This window comes from Amblyomma mixtum, chromosome 1 (genome assembly GCF_055824585.1).
Source record: "Amblyomma mixtum isolate Tamu chromosome 1, ASM5582458v1, whole genome shotgun sequence".
Taxonomy (NCBI): domain Eukaryota; kingdom Metazoa; phylum Arthropoda; class Arachnida; order Ixodida; family Ixodidae; genus Amblyomma; species Amblyomma mixtum.
Window position 1 is genome coordinate 297,065,163 of NC_143012.1, and position 21,200 is coordinate 297,086,362.

Sequence of the window (21,200 nt, forward strand, 5' to 3'; positions counted from 1 at the left end):
ATTTTGATTGCATGGAAATCTATGCAAGCTACAGTGGGAACAGCCTGCACGAACATAGGAGCGAGGGAAACACAGCATGTAGGAACATAACAGCTGTGTTCTACTGTATTGGGCTTCTATCCTAACTTAGAGTAGAGGATCCTCAAGACGGCTCCTGCTCTCTGTGCTGGCACGTGCTTTGCTATCCCTGACACATGGGAATGCTGGCCGAGAGTGTCATTCTAAAGAGAACACATGCACTGCAAATAAACAGGCAAGCCTCAGAATTGCAGCTATCAGCAGCATTCACAAAGTAGAAATGCATGTAAAATGTTTTGAATATAATCTTTCCAAAGTGCCCCCAGACAAGCGATTCTGGTGGGGCAGTTGGTGTTAGCCAGAATTCACTTTCTTCACATCGACTACCTCTTCCAAAATTGGCAGCTTGATGGACAAGCTGCGTCTAGAAGTAGAGCACAGCTGCTCTACACTTCTCCAGAATGCTGGTTCTGCTGCTCCCAAGTGCTCCAAAGTGCTCTCTAACTGCTCCAAATTATTTTGGTGGTAGCATCACTTTAATTGCACTTTGCAGCTTATTGTGAGCACTTTCTTAATTTATATAAAAAGTTTCAATGTGCGAAATGGACTAAACTATTAGAGCTTCTTCACATAACATGCAGGAGCATGAAATGGGAATGCATTTCTTTGGAAGAGTTCTGTGCCAGGTATCTTTGCACCTTGGATTGACCTTGAGATTTTAATGCAAAAGGTTGCTCATGTGACCTGAAGTAGCTGGAATAAGACATACCGTTAGAGGCTTGTATAGGACATCTTTATTGCCTTCAAAAGAAAACGAAAAAAAAGAAAACAGAAAAGGACAGCGCACCCCAAACAGCTTAGCCATATCATATCACAGATCCATGCTAAAACAGCTAAACTGCAAGGCTTCTAGTGGACATTGTTAAAACCACTTTCGTGGCTGTTTTTCGTAGTTTTGAACATGCCCTAAGCCTCGGTCACCAGTGTGTCATTAGATGGTGCCAGTGTAAACCAGTTTCTCTTATACTACCAGTCTAGTTGAATGGAATAATTAGTCTGCTATAATTAGTCTCTAGACCAACTGAAACCCTGAGATTTTGTTATAGTGTAGGTTGCATTCAGATAAAAGTGAATGAACTCTGAATTCAAAATGCAAGCTATGAAGCTGGAAGGTTGGTGAGAATCAATGACAGATGTACTTCTAGGTAGCGTGTAGTATGCTTACCAAATGGATTTATTTTGCCCACTTGCTTGGCCAGAAAACTCGAAGTAATTCACCAGGTTCGTTGTCGTTAGGAACACCGAGTACAGCCAGCAGGGAATGTGTCCTTATCATCACGGGAACCTCAGAGTGTGTGCTTATTGCTTAGTAAAGCCTCATGGATTTCAGCCGCCCTAATAACTGTGCCTTGAGCATTTGCACACAGAAGTGCTTGATATTGTTCTGATCTTATGCAGTGTGGAATTTGCACTCAAACATGCATTTGGTCTGGCCAAGACCTTCACCGCTAGTAACCGAAGAACTTGTGGTGAATGGGCAGCATTTGAAAGGACCTTATTACATGTGGAGGCCAGCACTTGTTTAATATACCTGCTGCTCACTTTTTGTTTGCATTCGGGTAGTGATGAAGAGGGCAGGTATAACATAACCCATGAACAGTAGCATCTAAGTAATGTTTCTATGAAACTACATGAAATGACCCAGAACAGACCTATTAGGCTGTCCTTTAATTGCATGAAAACGTGCCCCAAGAGCCATGTATTCATCTTATCCATCGCACTTTAGATGACAAAGTTTATATTTGCTACAGCTTGTTTGCTCACAGGTTTAATTATTGTGAAGCTGATTTCCTTGCATTTAGGAAGGGCCTTCTGCATACAAGAATTTCCCCTTTCATTCTGATAATTGATGCAGTAAAACAGCAGAATGATTTAAGAACAGCACGAGATTCTTTCCATCCGGAAGCCAGAGGCTTTGCAGTACATCCTACCAGAATGCAGATAGGTGAGGGAAAACAAAAAGTCATGGCCAATCAGAATCACACGTTCTGTACTCCACTCATGGCGGAAAGCAGAGCTGCAATTCACAAAGCTGCAAAGACCGCATCTAGTGAATTGCCTCTGCCTGGGTAGCTTCCACTGCACAAGATACTGTGTAGCATCATAGCTTGCATAAATGCTTATTCAGCAGGCTCCCTAGGTGCTGACCTGTGACCTGCAGTTGTTAAACAGTAGGCGCTGTCACTGGCAGTAAGCAACTTTCTAGATGCAGAGGTACAGCTTAGCGTAGCCACCTCAGCCAAGGTGTTAATGGAGAGATCTGAGGATTGAAGCAATGGTGTTTCAGCTTCGTCGCTCCCCGGTCGCCAGTGGCACTGGAACATGTCCTGATGGGGACTTGTCATGGTCCTTTTTCAGTTTTGTTTGGTCATTGTACTTGCCCAGCAGCTGTGGCAAGTCGTAGGCAATTGCAATGTCCAGCTTGTCAAGTGGGCATCCCTTGAAGTAAGTGCAGGTGGCAGTGAGGGGCTTGAAGTCGTACATTGGGTTCAGCTTGAAGAACTTGTAATAAAGCTGGGGGTCGGGAAGGTCATAGCGACTGATGTTGCTGAGTCGGCTGAGCCCTTCGAATATGTGGTACTTGTTGGGGTCCTTGGCAATCTGCTCGGCCACCTTCTTTTTGCTTCCGAATATCCCCTTCTGCTTGTAGAACGTGGCCAGGTAGCAGTCGACCAGCTTGGCGTGATTGCGCACTCGCACGGCATGGCGGCGGGCAAAAGCAATGGTGTTCTCGACACGTTCGTCCATTATTTCGCGCAAGTGCTCGAGCAAGGTCAGTTCTTGCTCCTCGAAGAACTCTGCGGGTGTGCCAGCGTGGAACGGCCGGGAGGCCATGGACACGACGTGAATGACCGGGGCGTCGCTGCTGCCCAGCAGCGGGGAGACGTTCCACAACAGCTGTCCAGTGACGCGCATGATGTCGTGGGGCTGGATGAAGTCGGCCTTGTTAAGAATGAAGCGAATCTGGGCTTCGCGACCCTTGAGCTGGTCGAGGAGGGCCGCCATTTCCTCCCCTATCTCGAGTTTGCTAGGGTCGAACACGACATAGATGGCATCGGCGCGGTCGATGAACCACTGGAAGGCGTCGTTGAATGGGTAGTTCTCTATCTTGCGCTTGTCGAGAATGCCGGGTGTGTCCACGATGGTCACCTGAAAGATAACGACCACAGCAAGGGGTGACAGTTAGGTGAAGGTATGCTATAGCCTTGTAACTTTCGTTTCGAGAAGCTTGCGTGTGTCCTTTCGGTTTCTCGGGCCGCACTAATTGTTAGGCGTACCTTTTGCAGCAGGGGGTGAGGCAGGCCAATGCCTTTGAAATGATCCAGGAAGCCTTGGCCGAACTTTTGGACGCTTGAGAACGCCCAGTGCGCTGCCATTTCAGTGCCGCTTAGCCGCTGAAGCTTGTCAGTGTAGTGAACAATGGTGAAATCAATGTCGGACGGCTGTGGACCTGCGTTGTGCCGGGACCAAGATCGTTTCACTCACGGGAGCTACTTTTGTTGCAAAAGTAGTGAATAACAAATATTGCGCACCTGTTTTGAGGCCCGCCTTGGTGTGCTCAGTTCCCAGGAGGTAGTTTATGATGCTGCTCTTGCCGGCGCTCCAGGGCCCAAGGAAAAGTGCCATAGGCTTGTTGAAAATTTCAGCATCTGAGGCAAGAAGAAGGAGCAGAGTGAGGAATCTTTGCCCTAGCCATAAATGCGCTGTAATTGTGTGCTTGCGGTATGAAATCATGCTGCTTTTTTCCGCGTTTCCAACATATTTGTTACGGAACGCAGCAAGAGAACCATTCAAAGGTAGTGTTGGCATAATGCCGCTCTCAAAACTTGATTTGCCAATCAATGGGCATTTCCCCTTCCTAGCTATCCAAGTCGTTGCTTCGCCCTTGTAATTGTGATTGTTGGCAAGAATAGCCATTTTGTAGATGCTGGGCAAGACAACTTGATTCTGTGTCATATTTGCAGCGATTAACGGTGATTTTAACGGATTTTTCATAGGTCTAAAGACGCACATCGCTAAGATGGCCATGGATATAATGCATATCTCTGGCCAAGGTTTGATATCTACCTCCGAGCAGCCTGGTGCTGATGTCCTTGAACTTGTAGAGCTTCTCCATGGGCTCGATGGCGGTCACGGAGAGCTTTTTCAGCTCCTTGAGGATGACCTCGATGAGTGCCTCTTCCTCTTTGTCCTCCTCGGTGCCGATCTCGGCAAAGCCGAGCACATCGGCAATGTGCTTGCGCGACCGGGGCCCCGACTTGGCTTCTTCCGCACTTTCCGCCTGCTCCTGGGACTCTCCTTCCTCCTCACCTTCCTCCAGTTCCTCTTCCGCTGTCTCTTCCTCCTCTTCCTCGCTGCCTTCTTCTTCCTCCTCCTCCGATGCGGCCTCTTCTTCGGACGCCACCTCTTCCTCGCCGCTCTCCTCACCTTCCTCTTCGCCCTCCGCACCGTGGACTTCTGCCTCGGTGCTCTCTTCCTCTTCCGTTTCCTGTCCCGCCGATTCGCCTTCTTCCTCGTCGGCCTCCTGCGGCCCGATTTGAAGCATTAGCGCTAAGGGGGCAAGGTCACATCCGCGCTCTGTGCGGCACTGGCTGCTTGCTGTGACCCGAGTGGTGGTCGTACCAGGCACGAGCCAGCTGGTATAACTTGAGAAGACATGCTTATAGAAAGTATGGGCTGGTTATTTGTCCAGTGCATTTTTTTTTATTTTCTGGGCTTCATTTTTGAAAGCGTAATTCAAACTGTGGTTCAGGCCGTGGTTGAGGCCTTTAGTGAAAAGAGTGCACTCTCATTGTGCTCTCCATGGTGCTTGATCTGCCAGTCGGGACACAGTGTCGCAGAATAGAAACAGATGGATCTCGCCCTACACCGGTTGCAGATTCTCGTTAGAGCAGGTTAAGATTCAGTGTACGTCTACATCCTTTCTTTGTGGCAGCAGTCGGGTAGTGCTTTTTTTTTCGGCGGAGCACTTTGAGGCCCTAACACTTTTTAAAATCATGACATTATCCCTTGATTAGTGTGCCTGGGCATGCTACTGAGTTTGGTAATTTGCTCGTCAAGTGTGCAACAATGCGCAGACACGTTGTAATGCACGCTTGTAGAGCCTAGACAATGCCAATTTTCTCTGCAAAAACACACGTTAACAGTAAACGTACGCCGTCCTATTACTTTTCTTGACATTTTATTTAACGTTAGCGTCGTATAGCATACATCACTGCAGACAAAGACAATGCAGCGTCTTCACACAGACGGGCAGTGATACCTCCAACAGACGAGCAATTCCTCATTCGAGGTCTGATCAAGAGGGGACGCCGTGCGACCTACACGACCTGAGCACTTGGTGTGTGGCTGAAAGACGATTGGGAATTGGTTATTGGAATTTGGAACTGGTAATTTTTCGGCATAGGTTGGAAAGGGGCTTGGGGTGGGGTGTGTGGGTAAAGGCAGGTGGCAGGGGGCATAGACCCTGTAGTGGATTCCCTGCGATCTAGGTGGGGGTCTTCTTGGTTTTCTTGGCAGTTTTCTTTGCCTTGGGCTTTTTCGGCTTGACCTTTACCTCCTCGCTCTCGACGGCTGGCTTCTTGGGCGGTTCCTCCTCGTGTTCTTCCTCCGATGAGACGGCTGCTCCGACTTCCTCGTCTGGAGCCTTGGCACGTCTGCGAAACTCGTCCAGCACGGCAGGCTCTTCCTCACTGCAACGGAAAGATGCCCCCCACTGTGATGGCCGTCCGGTGCTTTCACGGCCTAGTGGGCGCCCAGTTTCAGTAACGTAGTTCCAATCAGTGGGCTCACTGTCTTTCCTCTCTGTCGGTTTCATAGACTAGCATAAGAGACTCGTGTAATCATGGACACCAGAGTTTCAACGTTCCTCGGCAACATCACCGACGTTGCTCTTGACATGGTGCGGCCGAGTCAGAGGAGCGCTACAGGTGTAATTACGATACCACCATGTGTTTCGTTAGTTGCAACGTCATCTGCGGGCAGGTTGGTGAGGACTGCTGGAGGCAAATGCAATAATTTGCGCTTCGATGTTAGGTTCGTGTTACTTGCTTGCCTTCCTTAATTTTTTATCTTGGAATTTGTACAGAGAGAGGAAACATGCGGGCAGGTAGGCCTGTCATTCGCAGTCATGCCCACAGTGAAGTTATAGCATTGCGTGGTCCACTGCCACGATCCGCTTCCGCACGCCGCCAGTGCGCACTCCCTGATTCGTCCCGACGCGGTAGGAGTGCGTGCAGCTTGCTGGCACCTGGCGCTGTCTGTCGCCCTCAGGGCGATCTGCGCATGCGCAGTGGCGCCCCGCGGAAGCTAACACGGTAGCGGGTCGCGGATCGCACTGTGCTCTAACTTTCTAATGACTGCCGAATTTCACCTACCGGGCTCCTGTTGAGAATTATGGAATTTTCGTTTTGGAATGGATAGTGGTGTGTGGGCCTAGTGGCGTCAGTGGTTCGCGCCGGCTCATTTGCCTAACGCCGCAAGTGGCCTGTATGTCTTGGGAAGGGGATGCAGAGGAACGGGGGGACTCGCCTGGTGGCAGCCTTGTCCTCGTCGTCGCGTGATGCCGGTAATTCCTCGGCCGAGTCGTCCCTCTCGATGGGGTGTCGTTCGACGTACTCTCGGACGGCCTCGAGCGCCAGCTTTCCGCAGTCCTCCACCGTGAGCAGGACGGGCCGCGGGGGCTGGCGCACCTCGGGCTCCGGTGCTTTCGCGCCGCCCCGCTTGGGCGGCACGTACACGAAGCCCGCTGTCGCGCAGGGAGGGGGAAGGGCATCGCGCAGTCTTATGAGCATGCGGAAGCGGTCCGTTTCCCTTCTCCCGGAAGCCCCTGGAGGAGCAGTACCGGGCTGCTCCCGCGGAGTCGTGTGTGCACGCGGCTTGCGCCACGGTAGTGGTTGCGCGCGGTACAAGGCAGAGGCTGTTTACTTTCGGCTGTTCTAAGGTCCTAAGCCAGTCATTCGATTCCATTTATTTTTATTACTACATACCTCTTTTGTTCTGTTTTTCAAGTAAAGCAACTCAAACTGGTGCCCGGTGCAGTACAATATAGGAAACACTAACGGGTCTATTTGGATGCTGCAGCTGTCATTGCATGGTGGAATAAGCTGCAGTCATGCTATGTCAAATGATATTCAGTCTGCCGCGACTCTTACATGCTACCTAACTCTCAGGTGTGCACATCTGCATTGTGTTAGTGTTCATGTGTACCAGGTAATGCTTCTGCTTTGGCTGTGCATTGGACGTATGGTCTTCGCTTGTCTTATACCCAGAGAATGCCTAGAGGCTTAATCAGAACCCAGAGTTTGTAACGGCATTGGGGTATGTGGGTCGTTCCAGAGAGTAAGAAATGACCTTACGGGGATAGTTGTCCTCCGACACCATGAACTCTGCAAACAAAAAGAAATACAAGAAGACTGTCACATTCCTGCACTCATTCACATTGAAGCATTGCATCTGCTGCGATTTGATTGTTAGTAACACATTTCATCATTTTTGACTGCCTTTTCTGGTTGTGCTAGATGCATCACACATGGAAACCACAATTATAATCGTCCTTTGTTGGCACACCATGATGGGCGCTCGTTTTTGCCTGCGCTAGAACTGTAGCCGGTATTATTGTCGGGCCCCTTGCCGAACTTCTTTATGCAAGGACCGTTCGCACGGCGTTTTCGAATGTAGCCCTTGCTGTGTACTCTGCTGCTGACCCCCCGGTCCTTGAAGATCATTTGTGTAGCTTCGATGAGGGTGCTGCTGTTATTTTGAGTGGGCGGCGCTGGAAGCTGTTCGAGAGCTGTCACATAATCATTTGCGCTGATCGAAAAAGGTACTGCTGCCCGAGAGTAAAAAAGAGGTGGTCCTCAAGAAGCCATGCTCTGTTACGTCTGAGTGTCGGACGGTAACGATGTCTCGGTCGTAGCGAACCTGCTTTGTCCAGGCGGCGCAGCTATCTATGGTTCCACTGCACAGCCAGAAACTACCGTCTGCTGGATCTCGACAAAAGAAGATTCACATTTTGAGCTACGTGGCAGATGCATGCCTGACTGATGATGTCACGAAACGTTCGCTGCGTGCGGCTTTGGCAGTACGCGGACACGCGTGCTTCGAGATGTGCTCGGTCATATTTGGCATCGTGAAAGCGCCGGGCGTCCTGGTCAAAGCTTATTCCGCTCATTCGGGTGAATGTTACGACGCTGCGATCGGCACAAGAAACCACCATCGCAGATTCACTACGCATGCAGGCAGACTCTTGAACGTTGAACGCTCCGTGCAGCGCACTGCCGGTGTATACGGGTCGTTCACTGCCCCGGGAGTCAGTCGCGAATATGGTGCCATAATTTAGGTGGCTGCCTGCGAATCGCCCCGAGCATTCGGTTGTGTCGACGGCAGCCGGCTCACAGAGCGAGGTCGGTTATCGGCGAGGTGCGCATTTTTAACCACGCTTTTGTGCAGATGTCTTGACCACTATAGAGCACATGCTGGTTGGAGAGTAGGCAAAACTTTGCTGCAGTGGACCCCTCATGATTGCTTGCCGTGTTGGAGGACTCGGCAAAAACCCCAATTAGCTATAGCCGCCGCGGTGGCTCAGTGATTGTGGTGCTCGGCTGCTGATCCGAAAGATGTGGGTTGCATCTCGGCCGCGGCGGTCGCAAAAATGCTAGAGGCACGTGTAGTGTGCGATGTGAGTGCAAGAACCCCAGGTGGTCGAAATTATCCGGAACCACCCACTACGGCGTCCCTGATATCCTGAGTCGCTTAGGGAAACTCAGCCAGCAATCATTCACGCCCGTCGTCGGCGGGCAATAGCACGTCGTCCGTCCCGACGTCGCGCTGAAGAGCAGCCCATAGGGCGCTGACAACTGGGACCTTTCCCTTTGGCTCATGTATGAAAGGCTGATAGTACGGAGGGTGCTGTGATCAGGCTTTCGCAGTAGACACGTTCGCGTTTGGACCCACGCCAGCCATTTGTTAAAGCGTGCTCACTCGTAACTCCCCCATTCAGTAGAAGAACGGTTAGGTTACCCGCTGTACTACATTGCTTTTTAAATACTTCGCTGATACTCGTATCGTATAGCGGCACACTGGAGACATTAGCAGCATTGAAAGAGTTCTCCCGTTTCCTCGTTGATTGCTGCATACATCGTTTCATGGCTGCCACGTTACTCGCTGTATTCTTGCATGCTGTATTGCGTAGAAACCCGAAAGACATGATGGAATTGCGTGTAGTCTTTGCCCGTGTGTGCTCGTTACTGCGTTAAATCGCCCTGCGCTTCTTCTGCCTTGCATTGCTAGTGCAGCATGAAAGTGGGCGGAGCCTTGCAGCAAGATTGATATGTCTGTAGTGCCTTCAGCTCTCGTTTCTGGGAGGTGGTACTCTGCCCGTCTGAGGAAACCGCAGCAGCGCTTCGTGACCTAGTGCCATTGCGTCCCGTATAGCGCGCGGTTTCCCCAATGTCCCCTGACCATGTCTGGCAGTCCGTCGTCGGCAAGCGCGCTCGCGCCAGGATGTGTGTTGGATGTTCTTGTCGTACACGCCTTGATTAGTCGGTGCTGTTCTTGGTCAGGGGAACCGCGGCGCGGCATTTAGCGCCGCCGCTTACCATGAACAAGTGGCGGGGCGCTTTATTTTTGGGCGTCGGGGGCGTATTTATAGCGTTAAGCGCCGCCGCGGGACGGAGTGTCTCCCCTTGCCGCTCGCGGTGACGACGGCGGCGGCGACAGCGGCCCGCGCGTCCGGCCGCTTGCATGCGGAATGGCCGGCGAGACGCGTCCGCGGCGGCGGCCCCGCCACGCCGTGGCCCCAGTGGAACGTGTCCGGTTCAGTGACTAAGAAGCCTCCTTCGGCAACTGCAGCTCTTCCGGTGACGCCCGTTGGGCGACACCCGTGTGCGAGGCTTCACGAGAGAGAAGAGCTTTTCGAGCGGCAGTCGGTTCCGATCAGGCTGACCTTGGCGCGCGGCCAGGAAGATAGCATTACGCATGATTGGGATTTGGGCACGTCTTCGCCCCCGGATGCTCCGAGCGCATGGTCCCGCGATAGTCCGGCTGCCGATTGAACGGCTCTTCAGCCATCGTTGCTGAATGGCGAGGGTGGTTTGCTGCCGGTGGACGTAGTACAGTGATGAACAGTGCTTTGCGGGGTGCGGGTTCTCGATTAGAAAAAAAAAAAAAACAAATTGCGCGGCCGAGCAAAGCAGGTCAGTGAAAAGTACTGAATTACGAGGGCACATGCCTGCTCCATTCACAGGAAAAATACCAGCTGATCGAATAGCGCGGCGGCCCAGAAATATTTTATTACCCGAATCCGCATATAGCAAACTTTTTGTCCATGTCTGCGCGTAGGGTACTTTTTATGCGCTGGTCTGCACGATTGACCTGAACAATCGCTTCTTGCGAGGAGTGGATCTTTCGCAGGCAGGTAGCTGCGGAATAAGTAGTGCTAAAATAAGCGTTCTTAAAATTGGGAAACCTGCGATGCTTTGTTTGCTGAGTACTGTCTACGACCAGTGCACCCTTCCGCAACAGAGATCACTTTTTGGCCCGGCAGTCGTCTTACTAGAATACAACAGATTGCCATGTAATGCGTACATCGTGTAATATACGTCATATTTTTAGTGGAAGCGAAGGTGATATCCTGCGCCAATCGAACCATTGCTTGATTTTTTTTTTTTCAGTTAGCCTATCCAGTGGCGGCATTGCTTCATCAATTAGTGCGCTTGTTGGTACAAGTTCGCCATACATGTTGCAGCTAGCGTGATGCGTACCTTTCGTGACACTTTTCAAGGGCTCCACACGAGGTGGTTTCGCTTGGAGGTTTGTCAGATTGCGCCAGTCTGCGCGCGCGTTCCCGGGCGCACCATGACAGCCGCGAATAGTACGCGCCAGCGAGCGCGCGAAGTTCAAATCGGGCACCCTGTGGTTGCGAGTTGTTCGAGTCGGTGGTGATTGTTCTGGCGTAAAAGTGGAAGGAAAAGGTACGTAGAAAATGGTCTTATTGTGTCGACATCATTCGGGCTCTGTTGCACACTTTAGGTTCTAGAAGATTCCGTCATAGGTTTAGCAATCCGTAAAAACCCACTCTTAATGTGCGCCAGGACATCGCTACCACTGCTCGCCTCTCGTCGATAGGCACAAAGCGGCCGTTACGCTCTCAGATCTCGCTCCGTGCTCAACCTGTAGACCACCCGGCCGTGGACGGGACCTGCGGCGGCGACCTTGTGTCTATTCCAAGGAGGTCAACAGGCGGCGTCGGGGCGCTCGCCCGTCGCCGCTCGGGCGGCGGTGGGCGTCGCGCACTCACCGTTCACCCAGAGGCCGATGATGCCTCCGAGGGCGACCAGCATGATGAGCACGCCCCGGGCATCCAAGCTGACCTTCTGCTCGTCCGCCGCCGGTGCCATGCTGAGGCCTCCTCTACAGCGTCGCCCCTGCCGCCGCTCTCGTCGTAGTCCTCACCACTCCCCCGGCGTTCGTTGATTCCTCGTCCCTTGCGTCGGTACGGCACAGCGCAGGTCGTGCACCTGCCGCCTGTTCGTCCACACAGTCGGCGACCAAACCCTACCCCGGGTTCCCCGCGGAGCGCTCAGGCCCTGGTTTCGTCCCGTCGCCCGCTGTGCTGCACAGCCGGCCGGGCTCCGGATCCGAGCTCTCTGTGTGCTCCCTCCCTCCTTCCATCTCTCTCTCTCCCTCTCCCGCTCGCTGGCTCTGGGGATGGGATGGGGGGCGAGGGGCAGTTGCGAGGAAGGGGTGGGTTCCTAAGTTTGGGACCCCGACCCTTGGTCCCCTGCCAGGCTGGTCGGATGCATGGCGGCCGCGTCGTCCGCTCCCCCTCGCTTCTTTCTCGGCGTTGTGTTGTTCGTTTTAGCCGTCCGCTGCTTTCTCCTGCGACCGCGCCTCTCAGGTGTGTCCCACTCGGGACGCTGGAATGTGTGTTGGCTTTTTCCTCTCCCGCCAGTGCAGCGCCAGTGGTCTGCCCTGCTGCTGCACTGTCTCCTCCTCCTCCCCCCCACTCGCCCGATGCAGCCTCTGAGGCATTAAAGGGAGACTGAAGCACTTTTTCTGAAAATCGGGCTGGCAGCGGCATCCTATAGTTTTTCATGCTGTATACTGGAATATCGCATCCAAATAAGGCAAAAACAAGCGCGAATTGCCTTTTTTAGCCGAAATATGCGGCCTGTGCCGCGGGGCACGCCGCACGGCGCGCCGCCGCTCGTGATTGGTCAAGAGAGGTCGTGACGTCATTTTGAGGACGGGAGAAGCTGCCGATGCGGATCCGGCGCTGCGTTGAGGGCAGATCGCAGCTTTCCGTGTCGTTGTAAAAGCGAATACGGCGACTATTTTTTTTTACTGACCACCGAAGCAAAGGATACTACAGTTTGCTCATTCCATGTATCGCCTGAAATCAAAAAAGACACAAGCAAAAAATTCTATACCTAGCACAAGCTTGCTTGCTTTGCTTTATTGTGCTTTGCTCTGCTTGCTTGCTTGCTTGCTTGCTTGCTTGCTTGCTTGGACACGTCGAACCGAGTGTAAAATCACTAACCGAGCCTTGCTGAGCACGTCTCAGGTGGTCTGGCCGCACCTAAGCTGAGGAGAGCGACACATGCTTAAGCCTCTATAAGGTTTCTTCAGGGGCTAAGTGAGCATGTTTCTACTTTTAAAAGAGGCTCTTCTTCGGAATGGTGACACGCTTGTTATGCGCGAGGAAATCGATGGAACTGTGTCATGGTTCAGCCGCGCCTTTTCGACAAAAATCTCCAGGGATCACACTAGGACAAGCTCAGCCTGTAGCCGCTTTTACGAAAGTGTTTCGAGTACCCCTGCTACACGGCTGTTTCGAATGCCTTCCAACCGAATTTCATTCGACTCGACTGCCGAACTTACGCTGCTACACGAAGTTTTTCGATGGCATTCGGTTCAGATGACATTCGAGTCGACGGAGCTCGGCGAAGACATTCCAGATTTTGGAATGCCTTCGAAACGCGAACACAGCCTGAACCGACCAATAGCACTCGCCGCCGCCGTCGCTTCGCCCCGCCCACAGCCGCGCGACTGCTTTCGGGTCCGTGGCTGTTCATTTCGATATCTGCTTCTCGCTTTTTTCCTGCTGTTTGTTTAGCAAATAGCTCGTGTTCTGTCTTAGTGAGTGGTTGTAGATAATAGTACACCAATGAACATTTACCGCGAGTGCATGAAATTTCCCCAGGAGTGCGCCGATGAGGACGACTGCACTCACATGCTGCTGTTTACATTGCTGCGTATGAACAGCTTGTGCTCGTTTGCAAGACATAAAACGAAATATGCGTTTTAGTTCTATTTAATAATCCCTTCTCTTCTGTACCGGTTGTACCCGTGCTTGTTTACGCAGTGCGATAATCTGTGAGAAGCGCCGACGCGATCGCTCTCCTGAGAAGCACTTGACAGCCGGGTTGTTGACATCGCGTAGGACCGGCGCTTCCTGCGACATGCCCAGTACTTTATTTTAAACTACTTTATCCAGAAGTATATTTGGTGATCGTTCGCTTGAACTGAAACGGCCTAACTTGTTACCCACAAGCTAGCGACGGCGACGACTGCTGCTGGCCGTAAAGCACAGCTCGGCAGCCTGAGTCACACCGCCGCTTCCCGTTCATCGTATGCGCGTCCTGCGATGTAAGCAATAGTTGATTTCATGTCACTGTTGTCAAAACTACACTCGTTGACCATTTGCATTCGCTAAAACTTGTGAATTTGTTCTTCACAACCACCGCAATCACCGATCCAACCCTGCGGACTCGCTAGGCCTAGTCGTCGCGGAAGGAAACGCAGTCGTCGTCGACCGAAATTAATTTGGCAAGTGGTTATCGCTAGCGAGTGTCCAAGTGTGCACATGTAAAATATAGCCGTTCGTTTCGCTTATTTCCAATACGGATAATGTATAAGCGCGCATGTATTCGCACCGTCACCACATCAGCGTGTTTTCGCTCAGCCGTCGAACTACCGAGGGCATGCAGGCTGACCGTCCGCCGATCGGATTCGTCGGTGTCGTGTAGCCAAAAAACTTGTCCCGCTACAATCATATTACAGTGAACTAGATAGTTCACTATAATCACATGCTGCTGTTCACCGTGCTATTACCGTTGTCGGACTAGTGGATCGTCGTCGTCGTTGTACACTGAAAACGAGCTGAGAATTTCGAATGTGTTTGGAAAGTGTCGTGTAGCACCGCGGGAGTCCGTCGAGTTCGAATGCTATTCCAAGTCTCGACTGCCATTCGACTCAGATGTCATTCGAAAGTGCCCGTGTAGCACAGGTTAGTCGGCTTGAATTCTTCGTCACAGCAGCGAGCGGTTGCGCTGCGAGCTTGTGGTCTTGCGGAAAACAGTGGAAGACGACACTGTCGCGGCCGTAGTTGTTCGTGGACACGAACGCAGAGTAGTACCTGTTGAATCTGATTCTCAAGGTCGGCTGACACGCTTTGTACATCGCAACGCACGCAGTGCGAGGAACAACGCATGCAGCACGAGAAACAACGCGCGCTGAAAGCGCGCTCGGGTGCGCCGAAGCATCCCCGGCTCCTCAACATGACGTCACGCTGGCCGACATGGACGAGGTTTCCCTCTCCGCTGTTCCCCTCTCCTGGGCTCGCGCGGGGAGCGGGAAATTTAAACATCGCGTTTTTAATTGGTGATTGCGCCACTGTTTTAGCCACAATCGAAAAAATAATTTCACAGACGTGATCAGCAATGACACTACTTCAAAACACTAGAAGGTTAGCTGATTCGAAAACCGCCTCAGTATCCCTTTAAGCGTCGGAGAAACTTTGTGCCCGCTCTGCATCGTCGACATTTTGCTGTCTGTCGCACAACGGTAATAAAAAAGTGCATGGGAGGCTTTTTTGTTTTCTTTGCCGTTTTCTCTCAGAGTCGGTGGTTCTTTGACGTAAAGAGTGTCATACGCGATTTTAAAGTCCACTGTTGCGGACTTTAAAAAGGCCTTTAAAAAGAGTGCTCTTTTGGTGGCAGAAAAAGATCACAAAAAACTACTTTAGGCGGAATATTTTGCGTTGACGTGTTCGCGTCCTCGTACATTCGTTACTCGTTGCTGCAGCATTGCAGTGACTGCGCTTGCCGTCTCTACTTCGTTGAAGAAGCAAGCGGGTTGGCTGCGAAAGCGCCTAGTTTTTACGCAGCTTTTAGACGCAGCCAGCGCACAATTAACAATGCTTTGCCCTTTCGCATTTTCCCCAGCTACCTCTGCGTGATGCACATGTAGTCGCGCAAGCCAGCTGGACATACCGGCGACTCTGTAAAGTGTGCGTTCTTCCTACGTGCATTTATGGCATACTGTGTCGAACGTGGTTCCTTGTTGGATTTGAGGCGTACTCTCTAAACACGAATACGCCTCTATGGGAGTAAGCTGTCCTCTAGCGCTCACACTTTCTTAAAAGGTGTGCGCTAGCGCACAACATTACTCCCTTTTTATTCCTTTCTGTTTAGAGTGTACTGTATACCATTCCTGGAATTGGTCGTAAGCGCAGAAAGACTGCACGGGAAGGAACGAAGTTGACAGGACTGAGCGCTAACTAGAGACATAACTTGCGAGGACGTTTCTTGCAGGCTGTCAACTTCCTTCCTGTGCTGTCTTTCTGCGCTCAAAACCAGTTCCGGTAATGCACCAACTAGCCTTCAGAAACGCCCTCCCATGTACAACGTTCACTCGCCGTTTTCCCTTGACGCTGTGCTAACTGTGCATGAGTGGCTCTGTTGCTTTCTCGAGTGTCGGTTTTGGTTTCTCCGTTTCGAACCGAGGTGTTTGCGGAAGCGTACGCTCGAGTTCACTCTTCCAGCTGCCGAAAGAGTTACGGCTTTTGAGCTGCGAAAACAAACTGGCAGGCGGCTTCCCTGCCCCGGCTTGTTCTGCCGCGGCTCCATGGTTCGCGTGCTTGTTAATAGAGAGCGCAACGTAGAACTAGAAACGGGAGGTGCAGCTTTGTTTTTTGGGGTCCAATTTTATCGGAGATGAGGGGAACTGTGTACCGCTCACTGCTCCAAGCCTGTGAGTTGAACTAGGGGTGCTACAACCCTACTGAAACGTTCCATATGGTATAGAATTATGGGAATATAGAGTCCAGAAAGTATGGAAAAATATATCGGAATCCATATCTTGTCCGTGTGGAGCCCTTAACCAATCCACATAATTTCTGTACGATTCATATTGTACAGTGTACATACACTGTGTGTAAATACGACTTCCTTACTGTGTACAGTGTAGTGTACATATGGAGTCCGTAAGACTCCTTGCATGCCTGCATTTAGTCCATACCGACTCTATAGCTCCATACTGATTCCATAAAATTTCTTATGGAAACGTATGGAATTATGGAACTCGTCATATGGAAACTTTTAGTAAGGAAGAGCGCCCTGCGCCGCCCGGGAGGAAACACGGTGGCTTGCGCGTTTTTGAAAAGGGGCGCAAGTTGAGGGTTTCACTGTCTCTTGAAATCGACTCGCCTCTCTGATTGCTGCATTCGTGCCCACTTGTTCTGATGCGTTAGCACTTGAACCGCCATTCGTGGAGAAAGTGTCCGGCGTTGACCAGCGTGTGGAGGAGGCTTAGTGGAGAGGTGGAAGAGAAGGAAAGAGCAGAGAGAGAAGGCGAGTCGATGGGAGGCGATTGGTGGCGAGAAGTAAGCCGCAGTCGCCAGTGAGAGTGGTGGGGCGACTACAGAGGGAGGACTGGATCACGCCATCCGCCACCGTCAGGGGAAGCAGTAATGCTAACCCATACTCTGTCGCATAAATCGCATTGATCGTCAGTGACTTTCTTTATTGCCAACAATCGCGTTCATTGTATTGGCATGTGCTGTAACTATATAATGTGAATCCTACTCCATGTTGGTCTCTACTTGTACAAATGTATCTAGCTGTGTCAAGCAGTCCGATTCCTCGGCCGCTGTTCTTCTTTTCGTTGTTGCTGCCAGCTACCATGACGGGCCTGAGCGGCATGGTGGCTCTCGGGGAAAAAAATGCCAGCCGTTCTGCAGTGGCTGTTCGCTATTGCGGCGCTGTGCACGCATTGATCGTCTTTGGAGTACAGTGGCAGAGAACGTTGCGATTAAAGGGGCTCTAAGAGGGGCTCTCCACAAAGTTGCGGTATGCCTGAGGTGTTAGATGACGCCGTGTTACGAGTAGCCTCCAGCAAGAATTCTTTAGTGCGCTTTGTAGAAGCTGAGTTACCTGTAGTCGGAATTCGAATTTCAGCGTTTGCGTGCCTTTCCCTTGTCTCGTCACTTTTTGCGCGCTGGAGGATCTTCCCTCCTCCTCCGGCCTCATCGCCGACGCGCTCGGGAAGTCCCCGGGGGGCGGAGCTTTCTAACCGGCCGGTGAGACGAAGCTAATCGCCCTCGGCCATCGTAGCTGCCTGAAAGAATATAGCCAATTGATAGCCATCTCTGAACTGGTATACGCAGGAGCGTGGAAAAGTCGCCGAAAAGGGCGCGCCAACTTTCGCAAGCAATTGTGGGTTCTCTGCACGCTTCATGTAGAAGTGTATTATTTGGCTCATGTGCGTAGTGGTTGAGCGAGAGGACGGGGTCTCCCCAGATGGCGAGAAGGTTGAGGAGGTTCGCGTGGGAGGGACCTCGTCATCAGGATGTGGGACCGCCTTTAGCTTGATTGAATGTCGCATTGGAAGACGCTGCGTGTACGGACACGACAGGACAGACGTATATCTGACGGAGCGCTGTCAGTTGTACAACGTACGACGCATTGTATACACGGGTCCCGCTATACGGCGGCTCAGTGGCGTTGGCGTTCGGCTTCGCGGTGACTTGCACTCTGGTGGAGCCGAGGTGCACAAGACGCCCGTTTGCTGTGCGATGGCGGTGCACTTTACGGAACCCCAGGTGGTCGAAATTATTCCGACGTCCTCCCTCGTACCTTACGTGTAACATCGGGACATTCCGCACTGTATAAGAAACGGGGAGTTGACGTTCTCCTGGCGGCCGAAAAGAATTTCGGGATCCAGTTGTTTGTGGAAGTCCTCACGGGTGACATTGCTGCCGTTAGTGTCGTGCCTTGTTTGACCTAACTTCTGTTTCGTGCCGCCTGGTCAGCGCAGTGCAGCGAGACGGCCGATTGGATGGTGTTGACGCGTCGTGGCCGCGTTGTCTCTGTGTGTGCGCAGGCCAAGAAGCTTCAGGAGCACCGGCGCAAGTGGGAGCGCAAGCGCGAGGAACGCGAGCTCAAGGAGCGGGCCGAGAGGGTCCGCAAGGCGCGGGAGGAACAGGAGCGCAGGTACAAAGCACAGCAGCAGCAGCAGCAGCAACAAGTACGTACCCTCCTCCTTTCCTCATTGCCTCTGCGCTGCGCTTACAGCCCACTCTGGCGGCGTGTTGTAGCAGTATGGGTATAGACGAGGCGTTTTTCTACTCAATGAGTTCGGGGAAATTTCGTCTGGCCAGATATCGTAGAGTAAGCGAGAAAACGGGAGCAAAAACTGCAGTGTCTGGCGTCGATAACGTATGACAAAAGTGAAAGTGAAGTCGGTGAAAAGTCAAAACCGTGTTTTGTGATTAATGAATCGGTGTGGCTTCCTTGACCACAGAGGGGTTTTTTTTATATTCATTTTTGACATAGAAGCGGATATCGTCTTCAAATGCAGATTATATGCCTTTCCTAGCAAGCGATTGGGACTGACGTTACCATCTTTGCAGTTGGTAGCGTGAGGTGGGTCGACTCGCGAAGTAGGCACGCAGTCGAGCTTGTGAGCTTAGCTATAGTGTATACTATGATAGCATCGTCGTCCCAGGCTATGTGGTGCTTGTGCTAATGAGCGGGATTAAGGAACCACTACGGGTACTGAAACGTAAATCTCATTCCCAGCGCTGATTGATTTCGTCATTAACTGCAGTTTCTTCGTTTCTTCGCCCCTGTGATACACGTCCCCTTCCTTGTTTCTTTGCGTGGTCATGAAATATCGCGCCACGCATTCGACGACGCCGCGCCGACGGGCCGGTTGAATTCAATGCTGGGCTTGGTGGCAATGGGCCCCTGTACTGACCTGCACTTCGTGTGTTGCAGGATGAAGACGACATGGGCGGCTTTCCGGGTTTCCCGGGAGGCATGCCCGGCGGGCTGGGGGACTGCCTTCAGGACCCGGAAATTCTGGCCGCTTTTCAGGTGAGGCATCTGGGGAATGCGCGCGCTGTCTCTGCTACACGTATGTGCGGGAGTGGAGACTCCGGTGTACGGCGCAGCGCGATGTTCACTGCGGAGACATCTGTGCCGCTCGCATGCTGGGGTGGTATATTAATATAACGATTCTCCATCCGATTCTGTGCAATTGTTGAATATAACGCCGTTCCTCATTGGCTGAAGCGTACGCCCCGTTCCGCGTTCGCTCTTGGTTATTGGCTGAAACCTAGGGCGCGGCGTCGCTTCAGGCACGGGCGAAGGGCGAGAAATAAAAAAAAAATGCCATCGATTCAGGAAGGAATCGTCTTGTATCGACTCTAGTGACATCCGGTGGTCGGTTCAGTGCGGCCTGAAGGTACATATGCATCTGTCATTGGTCGGTCGTCTATATTTGGCTAGTGTAACATCTGCGCAGCATTACTATGTCTTGCAAAGGTGCGCGGTATAGTACTATGATTCCTTGCTATGTTCCGATTGACTCGCAGTGAGGGCAGGCGTTCACTCGACTGGTCGGTACCTGACGCCATCTGGCATCCTGAGGGTGATCTGCGCATGCGCCGTTACTTCGCGAAAGCGGATCGCGCTATGCTAAATCTCTTTTATAGGAAGAGGAGAACCTGCCCGGTGGAAACGGCACCTTGTTCTTTTTAGACTTCGCCCGAAGTGACGCCACTGCCTTATCCTCCTCCGAGATCTGTTTCTCCCTGAACAATTGCGGGTATGATGCACTGCCTGGCTTAAGCTTCTTTTTTTTTTCTCTCTCTCTCTCTCGTCGCCGCGTATTGTTTGCAGGATCCCGAAGTGGCTGCTGCATTCCAGGACATCAGTCGCAACCCGATGAACATCGGCAAGTACCAGTCCAATCCGAAGATCAAGAACATTATGTCAAAGATGGCCATGAAGATGGGAGGCCAGGCACCGCCCATGTGAAACATGTAGTGCGCGGCTGTTGCCCTCCTCCATTTTTTTCTTTCTTCTCCTTTCACCTACTGCCATTGAACTTACACCTCTCGTTGTAGGTGATAACGTGCGAAAGAGGCACGCTATCTTCCTTTTTCTCGCAGTTTATTACTTTGTGCGTGCGTGTGTGTTGAAATAAAGCAGTTTGAGTCTGGTAACAAGGTGTGAACGGTGTGCTTCTGTTCTCCGTTTGATGACGCGAGGTTATTTTTGGAGCACCTAACAACTGCGGCTATACAGACCCGTTGCAAAGATCTGGGAGTCAGCTTCCCTACAACTCAAAACCCTTCACCATTACGGCGTTGTTCGTCCTGCGGGCAGAAGTTGGATGCAGCTCTGGCGACTTATGCCGTATGCAAACTGTCGTGTCCGGTCGCTGTGTTGAATGCAGCGAAAGACGCACACGGTACTTTTAGACTTCGTTTATTTAAAGCCGATGAGGGTGCGACCAGCGTCGACCGAGGCAGGAGCCGAACTGGCCGCCCGAAGAAAGGAGGGAGTGGAGAAGCGTCCACGGCAGGGAGTGGCTTCCCAGAACAGGAGGAGGGTGCGGGGGCGCACCGTGGGGGGGCCTCTGGCGACAGCGTGCGACGAGGGGCAACTGTCGTTAGGAGGAGGATGCGAGTGGTCGTTAGGAGGAGGATTGAGTGGTCGTTAGGAGGAGGATGCGAACTGTCGTTAGGAGGGGAATGCGAGTGGTCGTTAGGAGGGGGCGCACACACACAAAAGCAACAAGGGGACACAACACTTCCTTCCCCCTTAGAAAGTTGCCTGGTATCGTGCAGGGGGTCGGCGCTCACGCGTGGAGGCGCGCTGGCTTTGTGCGCTCGGGGGAGAAACACTTGTAGGCTGGCTGTTGTTCGCTGTGTCTCCTAGGTCTGTCCTGGGCGAAGTCTCTTCTTCCTGGAAGAGGTGCCAGGCTATGTGGGAAAATGGTGCACGTGTTCTCTCCGCTGGCGGACAGCTCTCAGACGGCGTCGTAAATCT

At 52.0% G+C, this 21,200-nt stretch overlaps 2 protein-coding genes across 3 annotated transcripts in view; one reads left to right on the forward strand and one right to left on the reverse strand.

Annotated features, from left to right (window-relative positions):
• Positions 1 to 20,374, forward strand: part of LOC149372165 (hsc70-interacting protein-like) — a 38,634-nt gene extending 18,260 nt beyond the window's left edge. For both annotated transcript variants that reach the window (XM_089566547.1, XM_089566548.1), the window contains exons 10-12: positions 18,244 to 18,387; positions 19,140 to 19,238; positions 20,046 to 20,374. In XM_089566547.1, coding sequence (XP_089422673.1) covers positions 18,244 to 18,387; positions 19,140 to 19,238; positions 20,046 to 20,183 — 381 coding nt within the window. In that variant the 3' untranslated portion in view covers positions 20,184 to 20,374. The remainder of the gene's footprint in view (positions 1 to 18,243; positions 18,388 to 19,139; positions 19,239 to 20,045) is intronic.
• LOC149372166 (sarcalumenin-like) lies at positions 796 to 11,738 on the reverse strand. Its single transcript, XM_089566546.1, has 8 exons — positions 11,378 to 11,738; positions 7,437 to 7,466; positions 6,610 to 6,826; positions 5,636 to 5,771; positions 4,147 to 4,603; positions 3,612 to 3,728; positions 3,357 to 3,529; positions 796 to 3,228 (listed from the first exon to the last, which is right to left on the reverse strand). Exons 1-8 carry the CDS (start codon positions 11,475 to 11,477, stop codon positions 2,362 to 2,364), a joined length of 2,097 nt encoding a protein of 698 aa, XP_089422672.1. The 5' UTR covers positions 11,478 to 11,738; the 3' UTR covers positions 796 to 2,361.
• Positions 20,375 to 21,200: the final 826 nt, after the last annotated feature.

Excerpts from the sequence above, each read along its gene's own strand:
- LOC149372166 (XM_089566546.1), bottom strand. The coding sequence starts at position 11,477 with ATGGCACCGGCGGCGGACGAGCAGAAGGTCAGCTTGGATGCCCGGGGC. Across the intron at positions 5,772-6,609 it reads GAGGACAAGGCTGCCACCAG|TGAGGAAGAGCCTGCCGTGC; the intron begins GCGAGTCCCCCC and ends TTTCCGTTGCAG. Across the intron at positions 3,729-4,146 it reads CAGCACCAGGCTGCTCGGAG|ATGCTGAAATTTTCAACAAG; the intron begins GTAGATATCAAA and ends TTCTTGCCTCAG.